We start from the raw sequence: 15,644 nt of genomic DNA, 5'->3' as shown, positions 1-15,644 counted from the left end.
CGCCCGGCAGCGGCAGGGGCGGGGAGCGGCCGCGCCCCCGCGCCGGAACAGGAAAGGCGGAAGGGCGGGCGGCGGCGCTCGGGTTGGGAGTGGTTCTGAGGGCCCCGCAACTGATACTGCGCCCGGGCCTCGGCCTCGGAGCGGACCGGTACCCCGGAGGGCATCGGCGCTGCGCCCTCAGARCCGGAGGGGACCCGTCAGCCCCCGCCCTGCGAGCGGGTAAGATGGAGCTGGACGAGCTGCTGCTGGACGAGGAGGGCGCCTTCTCCCTCAGTGGGTTCCAGGAGTTCACGGTGAGTGTCCGCGGCCAAGCCTACCCTCAGCAGGCCCCCGGGGTGATCCCCCCTATCCCCCGCTCCCGGAGAGCCCCGTGTGGCCACACGCCCCGGCCCGGTGTAGCCCTGAGCTGTGTTGGGGTGGAGAGCACGGTATGAGGAATGCTCTGCGCCTTCTTCACGTTTCTCTGTCTGCTTTCAGTTCCTGCCCAGGCACCAGCAGCTGAGCGAGAGAGTGCGGAAGCGACTCTATTATGGCTGGGACAAAGACTGCAGCCTGGATAATCTCTCCAGCCCGGTGGCAGGTGGGTTGCTTTTTGTCYCCAGATGGGAATGCTGAGTCAAGGGGATTGGAAGTAGCCCAAGGGGCCGAGACCAGTAGATCACCTGCTTCCACCCCAGCGCCAAATCCCACCCCTGCCCTGCCTTTCCCACTCAGCGCAGCACAACGGGGCAGGATGCCAGAGCCTCATGGCTTCTGCTCTCTGTTTTGTTGCCCCATCTGGCCTGCTGCTGCATTTTTGGCATCTCACTGGTGTGTAAAGTCCTTTAGGTTACGTGTGAATTCCTTGGCAGAGCAGGTTGTAAACTTGTTCCTGATGAGAGCTGTCTTGGGCAATTTCTTGTGCTCTGTAAAACCTGAGGGGTTTGTTCAACTTCTAGTTGTGAGCACCAAGGGGACAAGTTCTTGCTATGYGTTTGTCTGGATTGAATTCTTTTTTTCTGCTAATTCAGCAGTRTTTTGGGGAGCAGAAGGATATGGCTGGGTTAAGGCTGAGGAGCTGGTGCAGGTGATGGTGGAGAGGGGTGGAAAAAGGCAAGCAGTGGTTTGCTAGAGGGCCTTCACTGTGTGGTTGTCTCAGCATTTCCATTAGCTGCTTTCTAGGGGGRTGGTCTGAAGTTGCCAGGAGTTATGTGATGTGCCTTGGTGAGGAGGAGGATGCTGAGCATGTGTTGCCAGGGCAGACCCAGGCAGAGCAGCCAGCTGCCTGGGTGCTGCAGGGAGTCACGAGTTCCAACACAAGTGGTGTGAGGGAGGCCCGAAGTTCACATTCATTACACCGGGGTGTTCCATGGATTCTGCCAATGTTGAAAGTTCAAAGGGTAGAGTCACGCAAAAAGCTGTTGGGAGCTATTAACTCTAAGGACAGTCTTGCACTCAGGAAATGCCATGGCTCCAGCAGCTGTGGGCAAGAGTGGTGCACAGAGAATGTATCCGTGGGCTGATAGTCTTTTACAGTCTTCCATCACCAGCTGCTTTCAAAAATTGGGGCCTAGGATTATGACATTTCTCTTGGTACAGTGGTGCCATTGCTGCATGGCAAGTTTATGGAACTGCTCTTCAAACAAGATAGATGCTTCTTGGGAGAGTCTGGAGTAGTAGGAAAAGGTCTTCAGTATTGGGGTTTGGTTGCCAAAGGCTGTGTGAGGCTGACTGAGGAGAGCAGTTGAAAAGTAAATTTGTTCCTTTGGAAACAGAAAAACAGTAACAACGCTCTGAGTGCCATGGCTGTGAGATGGGGAAACTGATCCGCTGTTCTTCATGCCTTCTAGGGCAGGACACTCTTGTGGGTTGGATTTGTGGGCTGAAGAATTTGGTTTCATATCAGGACAGAACCTGTGGGGATCACTTGGGWTGTTGGTATTGCCTCTGGTGGCACAAAGGTGGCCAGGGAGGGCAGAGAGCAGCAGCAGTGGGAGACTGGGAGCAGCCGATGCCGGAGCTGTGTCTGCCTGGCTGTACATCATAGCCATGGTGTGGCCTGAATGGTGTAGGGAGGTGCCTTAGAGCAGTGTTTTTCTGACCTTGGTGGCTGTGCTTTGGGCAAATAACTCATGTTACTGCAGCTATTGTCTTAGCTGCTAGAGAGATGTAAAAAGGAGGGTGTGGTGTTGCTTCCCATGGTACCTGGAAAAGCAAGGCTGCTGGGATGAACTCGGCTCTTGTAAGCCAAGGGTTCTGCAGCAAAATGGAGTTGAAGGTTCCTGTCTAAAGCACTTCTTGCCAAGCACCAGAGTGTAGTGCTGCTTGGGATGCTTCCAGCTGGCCCTATTGTGCAGGGAAGTGAGATGGGAGCTGTTGGAGCCTTCTGCGAGTGTATGTGAGTATCTGGTCTTTTCTGTGTTTGAATGCTGAGGCACGTCCTTGAGTGCCGGGAAAGTAGGCTGAGCTGCAGTTACACTGTATCGTTGGTTTGATATCCTGTTGGTGCCTTTGGGCTCCTGCTCACATGGGTAGCTTGTACCTCCTCATCTCTGGAGCTGTGGTGTAGAGGAAGCTGGATTGGTGCTGATGAGATCTGGAGGGGGAGGATGCGGCTGGTTGAAGGGGAGCAAAGGAGCATGAAGATGTGGTGTGACATCAGGTTCAAGAAGGCCTTCAGAAGGACTATTTGAAGTCCTGCAGAGTGAGGGGAGGGTGTTTCTCTGCAGCTGACTGTTGGTGGTTCCCCGTGACACAGACCTGCTGATCTGGCACTGCCTCAGGGCTTTGGTCACTCACATCCTCTTCCTGCTCTGATCTGCCTGTCCTGCATATTTGTTTGTTCCTCACTTGTCCATGACCTCTGATAAGGTCTGTCCTTTCTTCATAGTTTAATTTAAACTTGAAGTGCTGTGCAAACACCAAGACCTGATGGGCTTGTAGGGAGAAGGGAGGGTGGACATGGACTCTGCCACTTGGGGCTAACTCTTTTGGTGCTTTTTCTGTTCTAGATATTGCTGTGGAGTTGCTGCAGAAAGTGGCTCCCAGTCCCATCCGCAGACTCCAGAAGAAATATGTGTCTCACGTATCTCGGTAAGAAGCAAAACCTGTCCCTTCATGTCCTGTGTCAGAACTTGCAGCTCTGGTCTTACCTGTGACTCATTTCTGTGCTCTGGACCAGCCACTGGCTTTGTGCTTAGGCCTGATTAGTGTCAAAGAGGAGCTGGAGTAGGTGGCACAGATGGCAGGCACAGTGATTTCCTGACGCAGCCAGGTCTGCCTTGAGTTGCTGTCTGGAGTGCATGTGTGCTCTTGTTACTCAGAGGCTGTATTGGCTGGATCTGCAGCTCSCTATGTAACCAGGTTTGAACCTGGAGTCTCCTCTTGGCAGCTGAGCCCTTGCAGCAGGCCATGCTGCAGGCAAGACTGTTCAGTTTGGACCTGACTGTGCCTAGGAACAGAAGCCAGCACTTTCTGCTCTCCACCCTCCATCCTCTGCACTTTYTCTTGCTGCAGCTCAGGACAGCTGGCACAGAGCTGGCAAGGCTGTGACCTATCTAGTGATTTGCTAAACTTTCCTACTGCCTGCATGGCGAGGAAGCAGCCAAGTTGTGCTGTGGTGCCTGGGACATTTGTAGCATTGGTTCTTGCCCTGTCCCACAGGGAAGCTTGCATCTCGCCCTGCTCCATGATGTTGGCACTGGTTTACATTGAGAGACTCCGGCACCGGAACCCTGAATACCTCCAGCAGATCTCCTCTTCAGACCTCTTCCTGATCTCCATGGTGAGTAGTGGGCAGGGGGTAATTGGGCTGGAGGAAAGCCTGAAGGAGTGTAGTGGGGGCTGAGATTTTCTCTTTTGTGCTGCTTTTAGATGGTTGCGAGTAAGTACCTGTATGATGAAGGTGAGGAGGAGGAGGTGTTCAATGACGARTGGGGAGCAGCAGGGAAAGTGGATGTCCAGACCATGAACACACTGGAGATGAACTTCCTGAGYGCCATTGTAAGTGAAACTGTCGCTGCTACCAACTGTTTCACGGAGCAGGTGAAAAGAGGCATTGAGGGGAGTCTGGATTTCTGTTTTTCCCCTCACATGCTCCTGTGAAGGKATAGAGAAGGATGTGTCTGGGTGTTGGGTGACCTGCCCTGACTGCACTGACCTTTAATTGCTGTCCCAACAGGACTGGAGTCTCTACACAGATCCTCGGGAGCTGTTTGAAGTGCTGAGCTGGCTGGAAGGACGGTAGGTGTTTTGGGTGGGGCTGATCCCTTCATCCATGTTGCACCCTGGCTCTACCCCTGCTTGRAGATAGCTCTGCTGCAGTGAAATAAGAGGTCGGGACACCTGTGAGCCTTTGCTAGGCTCTGCAGCTGCCTTACTTGGAGCTTAAGCCTGCCTGGGCTGAAGCTGCTTTGATGGGGAAGGTCCATACCACATCCATCATTCCCTGTTTTTTTTTTCCTTGCAGTGTGGCTGAAAAACAGGGCATGTGGCGTGGCTGGTTCACCTACACGGATCTGTGTGTCCTCATGGAGCAGTCCATGTGGCAGCATGTGTTGGGCCAGTTCTACCAGCAAATGATGAAGGTAAGGGCATAGAAGAACAGCTACTGGCAAGAACATGGGACCCAGCAGGCTGTGGATTTGGAGCAGAATCCTCTTTTCCACTGAGAGCAGCACCTTGGTTTATTTCCTGTTGAAAAGGGAAGCTGTCAGCAGATGATGCTGATTTGAAGCTGCACTGCCTGAGGCACTGCATCCTGGTGCTGGGTAGTGTGCCCTGTGCTGGACCACAGCCCCACAAGTCATGGTGCAAGGACATGGTGGTGGCATGGAGGAAACTGGGTGCTAGCTAGGGTTTTGAGCAGAAACTCTTGGCTTTTAGCTGGGGCATTTTGGTTTGTGGTATTTATGCCCTACTTTGGGCAGGCTGTGTGCCACCTACCATTAGCAGTGTGGCTGCCTGCTCTCTGGTATCCAGCCCTGGAGCTGGTGATGCTTTTTGCCATCACAGCTGCTGGGTTGATCATGGCCATGGTGTGTCATGGYTGGGGGGATGCTGCGGGGGGAGATCTGGGCTAACATTTGGCTCCTCCTTAGCTGGCCTGCCTCCTGGGCGTGGTGTACCTCACTGGCTTCGCCGCCATCTTCGCCTCTGTCACCATGGTGCACCGGTCTGTGTGCRTGAGGAGCATCAGCCCTGAAGCCCCCCGGCCTGCGCTGTTGCCCGAGGAGGGGAGGTGCCAGCTGGATGCSCAGCCAGCCCCAACCCCTGGCCAGCCGCAGCCCGAGCTGCCCAATGTGTCCTCAGCCAGCTGCACCCGTTGCCTGGAGGAGAATGAGACGACCAAGGAGCCACGTCGTGGGGGTGTCACAGCAACTGCGCTCTACCTGTGGGGCAGCGTGATGACAGCTCTGTCCTACCCAAAGGCRCCTGATCTAGCCCAACACAGGAGCCTTCTGCAAGGTCCTTTCCGGAAAGTGCCCACTGCCTGTGAGAGATCCAACCGTACCACCTCCACTGCRACCCCCAGCCAGCCTGGCCCCTTCGGACTTGCCGTGCTCCCGGCTCCTCCGGTGCTCCACTGCCATGCCTGCTCAGCCACTGCAGGCCCTACGTGGGATGCAGCCCCCAACCGTGAGGACTGGCTGGACCCCCTGGGGCTGAAGCAGTGCTTCTTGCACACTGCTATGGATCTCAGTAGAATCAAGAGCTTCATTTTTCCCAGCTAGGAGTACAGGACAGCAGCCCCTTTCCCCTTCCCTTCTAGTGTGGCACAACTCCCTTCCTTGCACTTCTGGGCCCCCTGATCCCTGGGACTGCATGGGGCTGGAGGCTYCTGCATTATTTTCAAACCAGCACTTGTGTCCCCCCACCCAGGGCAGGGATGTCGTTCACTTAGGGGCTGCTAGGACAGGTTGGGGTAGAGCTGGCTTTGCTGGGCTTGGAACCTACTAGCTGGAAGGTAAATGTGKGTTACCTTTGAGCTGGGGTGCTTGTGCAAAGGAGGTATTGTACCTCTTCMTGTAGTGAGTGGTGTTGGACAGAGGTGGAATATGGGATGTAGGAGGTTGGGGCTGTGTGTGCAGGGTGGAGGAGCTAAGGCAGTGACTCCAGTGAGAAGGTGGGATGCCTGGGGWAGGGGAGAGGAGGCTAAAGGAGGTGGGAGTGAGCTGGCTGGTCGTAGCAGTACTTATATTTGGGGGCTGTTAGGCCACTTCTTGGAACTTGGAAGAGTGACACCAAGCAGGTACCCTGATGTGGTTGTGCCCCACTGGGCTTGGTGGGGATGAGGTGTGGTTAGGGCTGARCTTCCTTATTCTGCTTGTGTTGAGTATTTTGAATCTGGGATGCTCTGTTACMCCACCCCAAACCCCAGCTGTCTGTGTCTGAGCAAACAATGTCTGACTGCTCCTCAGAGTGGGAAGAAGGCACCTTGTCTTGCTGACCAGGCTAGCTCATCATGCCCCTTCTTTTTACTGTCGATTTTACACCTGTTTTTCACTCTTTTGTAGATGCAAATCTCTTCCAATAAAAGTAGTTCTTGCTGTGTGCCTGCCTTGTCCTGCTGAACTCCATGCTGGCAGCATGCCTGCCCCACAGTGGAGCCACCTCCATGCAGCTGTTCCTGCTCCTGGAGCCGCTGTGCAAGGCAGATCCTGCCTGCTACCAATGAGCCCAGGAGACCTGCAAGGCCTGTCCTGCAGTCACTCTCTCGTGACAGGAGCGATACCAGGTCYGGTGCAGGCAGGGACAGCAGGACAGAGGAGGTTCCCCATCCTTGGGAATGCGGGGAATGCATGTTCTCCACTGCTCTTTGCTCTCCARAGTCTTACCTGTTAATGAGTGAGCCTTGAGTAGCAAGGGCTTGGCCAGGTCACYGACACAGCCACCTCTGCCCCGTGACAAAAAACACAAGCATCCMCTGCCTGTGTGCTCCTGGGATCCTTTTCAGGCAAGCAGGCAGCTCTTTTCTCTGGCATCCTTGTCCAGTGTCAGGATTCAGTACTCTCCTAAGAGAATGGGGAATATAATAGACCCCCATTAGAGACCAGGCTGGACCAGGAGGCCAGGGGGGCTGTGCTGGGGAGGAACAAGCATGAACAGGACGCATTGAGGCTGGAGGATGCTGGTAGTAGTAATAATATTTTAAGTATATGGAGGAAGAGGTGTCAAGGCTGTGACCGACCCAGTCCACAGAGGCAGTGATGGTACCTGGTCTGTGGGTAGTTGGCACTGTAATAGTGTCTGATGTCCTGGCCATTGCTGCCTGTCACCTGGCCTTTGTGGTGACAAACCAGGATAACACTTGCATTCCTGGCCACAAGGCCAGGTTACTCACCAACTCAAGTTAATGGCTAACCCTGGGGCAGCTCCTACAGAAGGTGGAAGTTCAGCCATGTGAGGATTTGTGAGGAGCTCACAGCTGGGTGCGAGCCTGCCCATCCTCTCTGCACCAAATACTGGGAGCGGTGTGGGGAGGCAGCAGCATGAATGGGGGCTATGGCAGAGCGCTTGGAGCTGGGAGCCCCACTCTCACATACTGCTCCTCACAGAAGATATGCTCCTGGATGCTGAGCTGCTGCTTAGCCCTTCAGGTAAGGGGGGACCACAGTGAGCAGCCAGAGAGATGGGATGACGGAGGAGAGGGCTGGAATCCTCTCAGATTGCAGGGCAGGCAAAGGGGGTTTGGGGCTCTGGCCAGTGTGTGCTGGGAGGGGAGTGGGCAGTAGTGAGTGCTGCCCAGGAGGTGTCAGCGAGCATCCACCCCCTAAGGGGGACTGGGTATGGGGAGCTGCAGCTCTGGGTGCTGCAGGGAGTTGTGACTGCTCCATCTCTTCCCTGCACAGCACCTGGCCGTGCAGACCTCCTTGCTCTGCATCTTCCACCTCCTCCTGCTGCCCACCCTGCCCCAGGAGGCACCTCATGCCCAGACCATCAGCAAGCTGCTGGCACGGAGCCTCTTTGCCTGTGGCATCTCCACTGTTCTGCAAACCACCCTAGGGAGCCGGTGAGCAAAGGGGATGAAGGGGGAGCAGCTGTCACCAGGAGGAGAGTGATGCCATGGCAGGACATCTTTCTCCTCCTAGGATGTGCGAAGATGAGCTTTGCTGGAAGTGGGAAGGGGCACAAGGAAAATGTCTTACCCTGCATCTCTGCTCAGTTTTCCCTCTCTCTCACRCACACGTCTAGAAAAACTGCAGTGCTTTCTCTCTAGCTCATTGCTGCCTTGCTCCAGCATCATACACAGTTCCTTCAGACCATCCAATGCTTATGCTGCCCACACAGGGTCTGGGTGTGGGATTTGGCAYAGCCTCTGACCTTGGCACACATTTCATGTGCTGCCACTTGGGATGTAATAGGGTACATGTAGAATATGGGGTGACTTCCTGCTGCTTGGGTTCTTACGWGCTTCCCTTCCCACCCATGTTCCTCTGGTAGCCTGGGCTCTTGGAGCAGCCCTATTCCCTTCCCTATCCTTTGTCCCTAATGTGCCCYTGTCCTCTTCCTCAGGTTGCCACTGGTTCAAATTCCATCCTTTGAGTACCTGGTCCCTGCCATGGTGCTGAGCTCCCACCTGTCCCACGGTGCCAGCACAGACAGGAATGGTGAGCACAGCCTGGGAGCCTGTGTCCCTTGGGACCTGGGTCGTGCTAGTGCCAGGAGAGTGGCAATGATGTGGTGCCTGGTAGGTGGGGTAGGGATGAGGGGTAGCAAGGCATCCTGCCTGCTGAGCCTTCTGGTGATGGTGCACAGCACTCTACTCACTCCTGAATGCACTTGCAATGTCTCTGGTCACTTCCCCACGGTCAGGGCTTATGGGGATGGGGATGCTGGCACACTGCTCCCTCTCCAGCCAGCAGCCTCCTTGCTGCATGCTCTTGGACACAGGTCCAGGAGCCCAGGATCCATGTATATCACACCCTTCCAAAATTCCCTTCCAGGCACAGGCATGGCCAGTACATGCTCTGAACCACATTGCACAGTCACAGGGAACTGGGCTGACTCACTGCAAGAGGTGGGTGTTCCTGGGATGGGATGGGATGGGATGGGATGGGATGGGATGGGATGGGATGAGGGTCCCTATCCAGCTCCATCAGCTTTCCACTTGTCACCCATATCCCTGTACCCCCAGTCTCTTTTCCTATAATTTGCTATGAACAGAAGTACAAAGGCAATGGGGATCATGATGCATGTCCATGTGGATTTCTCTGCACTTGGGGTGAGCAGAGCACRTGAAACAAGTGATGCTGCTGGGGCAGTGGGAGTGTGGCTAAGGGACGATGTTGGACTGGTCTCCATGTATCCTGCCTCACAGGTCCATCCTTTCCTCTTTCAGGTCTCYGGAGCAGTGCTGGTCTCTGGGCTGATTCAGTTGGTGCTGGGAGTGTCTGGCGTGTGTGGGTGGGCAATGCAGCACTGCGGGCCCATGGTCCTGGCCCCCAGCCTCTCCATCATCGGGCTGTCCGCATACAAGGAAGCTGCTTTCTTCTGCTCCACTAAYTGGGGTGTAGCACTGCTGTATGTGAGCCTGGGGCCTGCACTGCTGTGCGGCTCCTAAGGTTTTTTTTCACCMGGGGGCAGGCATGGGGCACCCCCGCAGTGCATGGCACATATTTGGGGCCCCATTACTGACTGATGCTGAGTGGTGATTTGTTCTTACTCTTCTAGGCTCATGCTCCTTGCTGTCACATTCTCCCAGCACCTGCGGTCCTGCCGCTTGCCCTTCTGTGCCTGGCCCCACGCTTGGGAGGGCTCYCCAGAGCCATCAGTTCCTACCCTGCGCACATTCTCGGTACCGTGGCTTGTCTGCTCCCTTCACTGTGATCAGGCTTCTCTCTCCGAGCCTGCCTCTTTGGTGTGGGGTTAGGTGAGACCTGGAGCACAGCCAGTGGTGAGAAGTCTTGCTGCAGCTCCCAGAACATGAATGCTGCTGGGGAAATGCTAGGGTATTGGAGCAGAACAGCTTGGGATCCTTCCTGGAGGGGTTAGGGGAGATGTGCCATAACTCCTTGGGAGATGTGACAGGACAGGATGGGGTGTTGGCCAGGGCAGGCAAGGGAGGAGAGTCCCCTGCTGAGGGTTCCTTTTTATCTTGCAGGTACTGCTCCCATTTGCTGGTGTCTGCATTGTCTGTGCCATCCTCAGCCACTTCCACATTCCCTGGGAATCACTTGACCTGGCTATGGCACAGCTGTCCTGGGCCAACAGCACCTTCAATGCCCCTTGGGTCCACAWCCCCTATGCAGGTGGGGGGCAGCAGGGGTGAGTGCAACCATCCATCTTTGGACAGGACCTCTATCCCCTGTCCCTTTTGCCTCCGCTGCAGGGGAGTGGAGGTGGCCGCTGCTTACCCCCCGGTCACTGGCAGTGGGCATCGCCATGGCCGTCAGCTGCAGCATGAACTCAGTGGGCTGCTACGTGTTGTGTGGGAGGCTGCTGCAAGTCCCCCGGCTGCCCCCTCATGCCTGTAACCGGGGGCTTTGCATGGARGGGTTGGGCAGCCTCCTGGCAGGACTGCTGGGTGCCCCTGGRGGCACGGCCTCCAGCATCGCCAACACCTGTACTACTGGCCTCACACAGGTATGCCGGGGGAAATGGGTTGGTAGGGGATGGGGAGGCAGTGGAGCAGGTGTGTGGGACTTGTAAAGGCCAGGCTGTCACGGAGCCAGCACTGGGAAAGGTAGCTGTATATAGCAGAATGAGGCAGGAGACAGAGCAGAGGTGATGCTACCCATCCTCACTTTCCCATTCTTTCTGCCAGGCTGGCTCTCGCCTCTCAGTGCAAGTCAGCGCTCTGGCGTGCGTGGTGCTGGGCATGTCCCCGAGGCTGGCAGGGCTCCTCACCCGCATCCCACTGGCGGTTCACGGTGGGTACCCTGCCCTGCCCCTTGCTGCGGCACCTGCAGCCTGCTTATCACTGCCTGATCCCTGCCCCTCACAGGAGGGGTGCTCTGCRTCACCTACGCCGTGGCTGTGGGCAYGGGAATCTCCTACTTCCAGTACACAGACATCGACTCGGGAAGAAACATCTTCATTGTTGGCTTTGCCATGTTCATGGCACTGCTGGTACCGCGGTGGTTCGGCACAGCTCTGACTCCCCTGGCCACAGGTAGGAGGGATGTTCCCCAGGCAAGGCAAAGCCTTGAGTCCCATGGCATGGTGACCACACACCTCCAGTATTCTGGGAGGGTGGATCCACTCATGGTAGCAGGCAGCTATTTCTTCAATCCCTGATTCTGCCATGGCTGCTCCTGCCCCTTTCCCCTGGCTGGGCTGGGACCTCCTGGCTGATTCTGGCATTGTCCCTGCAGGCTGGGTGCCACTGGACCTCCTCTYCCTCTCCCTGCTCATGGTGCCTGTCTTTTTAACTGGCTTCTTGTCATTTTTTCTGGAGAACACAGTCTCAGGTGAGGGGCTGCCCTAGGTGCTCTGCATATTCCTGCTCTGAGGACTGGATCTGTCCATGGGACTGTTTCCAAACCACCAGCTCTGCCTCTAGGCAGTGCTGTGAGGGTCCTGGGGCTGGTGTGGGCTGCGGAGGATGCACCTGGAGAAAGGGGTTTCCATTTYACTGCCTATCTGCCTGCTTGCAGGAACACTGGAGGAACGAGGGTTGCTTTCTGAGCAGCCATGGAAAGCCAGAGCTGGTGACTGTCACCTCCACGGAGGGAAGGGCGAAGCCAGCCACCTACATAGGTTCCCCACTGGGCTGAGGAGGCTGCTGCCATCTCCCTGCAAAGCCTTTCTCTGCTGCTTCCTCTGCCCAAGAAGTGAGGAAGAGGAGGAAGGCAGCTGTGCCACTGAGGAGGGGACTGCTGACCCTGGGGAAGGGACACACCTGCTCCCCAAACCCAGCACTGGGGATCTGCAGCCTGCAATAAGGCCAAGCCAGWCAGAGATGCCTGCATGGCACACTGTGGCCTGACCCTGTCATGTGGGGACACCTCATGTGCAAACCCGGCTGTGCTCTCAAGGCAGCTTGTGAGCCACTTCGCTCTTCATTTCTGAAGCCCTTGAGGACTGAAGGGACCTGMGCTTCTACCCTCCTAGAAAAAACCTGATTTCCCCGCTTAAGAGTGAAAAATAAAAACCTTCATCCAACCTAGCCTTTTGCAGGAGTTTCCTTTCCAGATGGGATTTACTTAGAGAAACCCCTGGTGCCCTGAGGACTGACATTAGARGGCAGGAGCACCTGGTRCCACTGCAGCTGAGGATGTGGGTGCCTCTAAAATCTACCATCACTCTGTGGAGTTGACTAGGGGCGGGCTCAGTGCTTTGGTCAGCCAGAAAGGACTGTCCCTGTGGCTCTGCTCAGCTGCTGGTACTGTGCTCAGGAAGGACTGGCTCTCCACCCCCTCCCTGCTCTGTCCCAGTTGTGCCTAGGGCCTCTCAAYGTCCATGGCACCAGGAATACATCAAGGCTCTAGCACTCCAGGATGCTCCAGGCTGGGGGTGCAACTCAGCTCAGTTTCCCAAAATGATGAACGCCCTTTCACCTACAGTAGGATGGTCTCAGTATGCTCACCACATAAATACCCCCTAGGAACTGCTCTTTTGATTAAACTAGTCAGTAGTGCATTTCCCTGGAGAAGAATGTCTCTCACCGCCTGGTCCCAGGGTGAAACACCCAAAGRTGGGTGCAGGGTTGGAGGGATGTGGTGGCACTGTGTGTGCAGGTCCCCAGGTGTGAGCCCTCTTTCCCCAGCTCTCTGTGACCTCACATCTGTACACAGCAGTGTAATGCCCAGSTCATCCTCATTCAGCCAGCACACCCACCTGACCCTAAATTCCAGCTGTGCCCAAAGTCCCACTGGGTTCTGCACTCCAAGCCTGGTCAAGCAACCTAGTCTGTCCTGCATTGCAATGTCCTCACCTACTCCCTGTCCCCTGGGACCCTGTCAGGATACAAACTCTCTGTGACCACCCTCCCTTGGCGCTGCGCTGTGAGGTGGCTGCAACCTGTATGCTAGGGAGAGGGCTGAGTAGAGGGGTGTGTGAAAAGAGTGCAAAGGGGAGACTAAAGGGCAGCATATAGCGGGGCAATTTGTAGGCCCAGAATGGATGGCCTCAATGTACGGAGTGCTGGTGGGGGATCACAGTCAGAGCAKGGGTGATGGGGTTTGGGAGTCAGCGCCTGGGGTAAGGGTGGGGCTCAGTGCGGAGGGAACGGGSGTTGCKTGGTGTGTCAAGCTGGSACAGGGCTGCTGTGCCTTGTGAGCYCAGTGCCCAGGCYTGGGGACAGAGGCACCCGCAGCCCCAGCTATGCAGGGCTCGCTGCGGTGCAGCAGCCGAGTCCTTGCAAAGTCTGGCAGAGCAGCGGTGCTGTGCCTGTCCCGGCATCACGGGACTGAGAAATAAACCTGGGGCCAAGCGGCAGCAGGAGCCACTCGCTGCCGCTGCCACTCCGGCCGTAACGGGTCTGTCCCCAGCTGGGCACTTGTGCCAGGACGTTTCGTAACAAGCGCAAGCRCAAAATGAAGTGCTACGGCATTGCGGTCCACATCAGCCTCTTGGCCGTGACACCCCTTGCGGCAACGGGGGACGCTCTAGAGGGACATGCCAGCGCGGTTCACTGTCCCCGTCAGCAGGCGGGGGAACAGCAGCACTATCCCCTCAGGCTCCGTGGAATGCACGGCACCTCCCGCGGCGCTGGGAGCCCATCCCGGCGTGCCCCGGCCCCGCAGGCCGCGGAAGAGAGCAGCATGCCGGGAACCGTAGTCTGCCCCCGCCTCCGGCCCGGCGCCGCTCGCCGCTCGCCGCTCGCMAGCCCCTGCCTCCGCATCCTCCGGCTGCCTGCTCCTCTTGCCCTCGGGTAATGCTGCGGCTCCGCAGAGCCCCAGGGCTGCGGGCACCCGCGGGCGCTGCGTCCCTGAGTGTTTTGGGAGGCGTGGAGCCCGTCCCAGRGAGAAGCGGGAAGCAGCAGTGTGCTGCCGGCGCTGCTGGTGTCACTGCGGGCAGGGACAGCGCGGGCTCGCGTGGGGCTCAGGGGCGGGATGCCCCAGCAGGAGAGGGTGCAGCACCCTGCTACCCAGCCGGTGCCAGCGGGTCAGCCTCAATGTTAATTTGGGCGTAGAGGTCTCGCCGTGTTAACGCCAGCAAGCACCGACTAASTCGGGGAGGCGGTGGTTCCACTACCATGCGCCTGCTGGTGCGTCTGGGATGCTTATTGTGAGCTGCGGCAGGACTTCCCCTGCACAAAGCTCCCCAGAATACCCGTTCAGCCCTGCTGCTTGCATGTGTGATGAGAGCTGGCTGGGCATCCTCMCCTCTGTGCTATCAGCTGGGACTGCATCGTGAATGGGCCAGCCGGGATTGAGAGTCCCTGTGAGGCCACCTCAGGGATCAGGTCTTCCTGGGTAGGGGTTGAGGCAGAGACCTGGTTGCTCTCTTGCAGATGGAGGGCTCTGAGGAGCTGGAAAGCAGCCTCCTGACCCAGCCCTGGGCTTCTGTTCGCTTTGGTGAGTCCACTTTTCTTGCCAAAGTGTGCTTCAGGGATACTGGCTATATCCTGCTGATCTCTGACCTGAGCAGTGTTTGGTACGAGAGTGCAGATGCCGAGGCTGTGGGACAAAGGTCCAAGGTGAGTGTTTGTAAAGGCCAGGGACCTCCTTTTCTCCTCTCAGCAGCTGMCATACCAGCATAAACTGCTTGGTGACATAAGGGCCGGTGGGTCTGACTGGGCTCAGGTATAAATGCCAACCTGGGAAGTCCCTGTATGGCTCTGCCCAAGCACTGTCACCCCAYTTGGCCAAACGCCCTCCTCGTGGGAGAGTGGKCTGCACTATTTGGCATGTCCAGGRCAGCCAGGTGGGTCTGCATACAGAGGCTGGCACAGTCTCTTCACTTGTGGGCTGGATGGGTGTACTAAAGAAGAGTTTGAAACAAGGCTACCTTCTTCCCGGTGACAGAGAGATTCTGTTCGCATTCATAGCTAGCACAGTCTCTCGTGGGGCATTCTGTCAGCTTGACCCCCAAAAATGCATGGAGCTGTGCCTCATCTCCTCAGCCTAGTCCATGTGCCCAGGCCCTCCTGTGCCACTGAAGAGGCATATCCCTGTGTCACATAAGTTGAGCAGCTGGTGACAGGAGGGATGGGCATATGGCTGCAGCCATCCCCCAGCTCTGGCAAGTTGTCCTGCTGCTGACTCTCAGCCAGCCTGTGGCACTTGTGCTGGCATGCAGAACAGATGTGCTAGGGGAGACCACTGCACCCTGCCCACCCTAGACTGACAGGATAGGGAAGCCTTCCCAGCTTGGCTGGTTTGGGAGAATCAGTGAAGAATGTCATGTCACGGGCCTGGAAGCCAAGGCCCAGGGATGGCTTTTTGCAGTGGGACATGCAGTTTGACTCCTTTGGTGCTGGAGTTTCTGCTGTTTTTTCCCCCACTGCTATGCCCCCTAACCTTGCCTTTTCCCAGGAGCTGAACAAGCGGCTGACAGTYCATGCATCCTCCTTCCTAAACCGCTTGCGCAGCCTGATGTGCCCCTTGCTGGCAGGGCAGCTRGATGCCACCACCTCCTTCTCTTGCCACCACTCTGCCAGTGGCCTCAGCCTGCATGTGAAGAGTGAGCTGTCAGGACTACCCTTCTACTGGGACTTTCACTGCTGCCCAGCGCCCTTGGAGATGGTGAGTGAAGCTGCAGAGAGTTCAGGGGGGAGA

General features: G+C 56.7%; 3 protein-coding genes across 4 annotated transcripts in view; all 3 read left to right on the top strand.

The window, feature by feature from the left end:
• The first annotated feature begins 34 nt into the window (after window positions 1-34).
• Window positions 35-6,533, top strand: CNPPD1 (cyclin Pas1/PHO80 domain containing 1). The gene is made up of 8 exons (XM_057367580.1): window positions 35-293; window positions 478-580; window positions 2,991-3,072; window positions 3,643-3,763; window positions 3,853-3,981; window positions 4,160-4,221; window positions 4,448-4,565; window positions 5,079-6,533. Exons 1-8 carry the CDS (start codon window positions 225-227, stop codon window positions 5,709-5,711), a joined length of 1,317 nt encoding a protein of 438 aa, XP_057223563.1. The 5' UTR covers window positions 35-224; the 3' UTR covers window positions 5,712-6,533.
• An 875-nt stretch (window positions 6,534-7,408) lies between these two features.
• Window positions 7,409-12,079, top strand: SLC23A3 (solute carrier family 23 member 3). The gene is made up of 12 exons (XM_057367584.1): window positions 7,409-7,577; window positions 7,830-7,990; window positions 8,494-8,588; window positions 8,925-8,998; window positions 9,320-9,501; window positions 9,652-9,775; window positions 10,082-10,229; window positions 10,310-10,563; window positions 10,745-10,850; window positions 10,925-11,092; window positions 11,295-11,390; window positions 11,577-12,079. The coding sequence occupies exons 1-12, from the start codon at window positions 7,470-7,472 to the stop codon at window positions 11,906-11,908; spliced, it is 1,848 nt and encodes a 615-aa protein (XP_057223567.1). The 5' UTR covers window positions 7,409-7,469; the 3' UTR covers window positions 11,909-12,079.
• A 1,392-nt stretch (window positions 12,080-13,471) lies between these two features.
• NHEJ1 (non-homologous end joining factor 1) overlaps window positions 13,472-15,644 on the top strand; it is a 43,167-nt gene continuing 40,994 nt past the window's right edge. Inside the window, exons 1-3 of one of the 2 annotated variants that reach the window (XM_057367577.1) lie at window positions 13,472-13,795; window positions 14,378-14,563; window positions 15,402-15,611. In XM_057367577.1, coding sequence (XP_057223560.1) covers window positions 14,378-14,563; window positions 15,402-15,611 — 396 coding nt within the window. In that variant the 5' untranslated portion in view covers window positions 13,472-13,795. The remainder of the gene's footprint in view (window positions 13,796-14,377; window positions 14,564-15,401; window positions 15,612-15,644) is intronic. The other variant, XM_057367578.1, reaches the window with a different exon arrangement.

The sequence above is a fragment of the Malurus melanocephalus genome, unplaced genomic scaffold, assembly GCF_030028575.1.
Source record: "Malurus melanocephalus ecotype Western Australia unplaced genomic scaffold, MMel_1.1 scaffold_81, whole genome shotgun sequence".
NCBI lineage: Eukaryota > Metazoa > Chordata > Aves > Passeriformes > Maluridae > Malurus > Malurus melanocephalus.
This window is presented reverse-complemented; position numbering and strand designations above follow the sequence as displayed.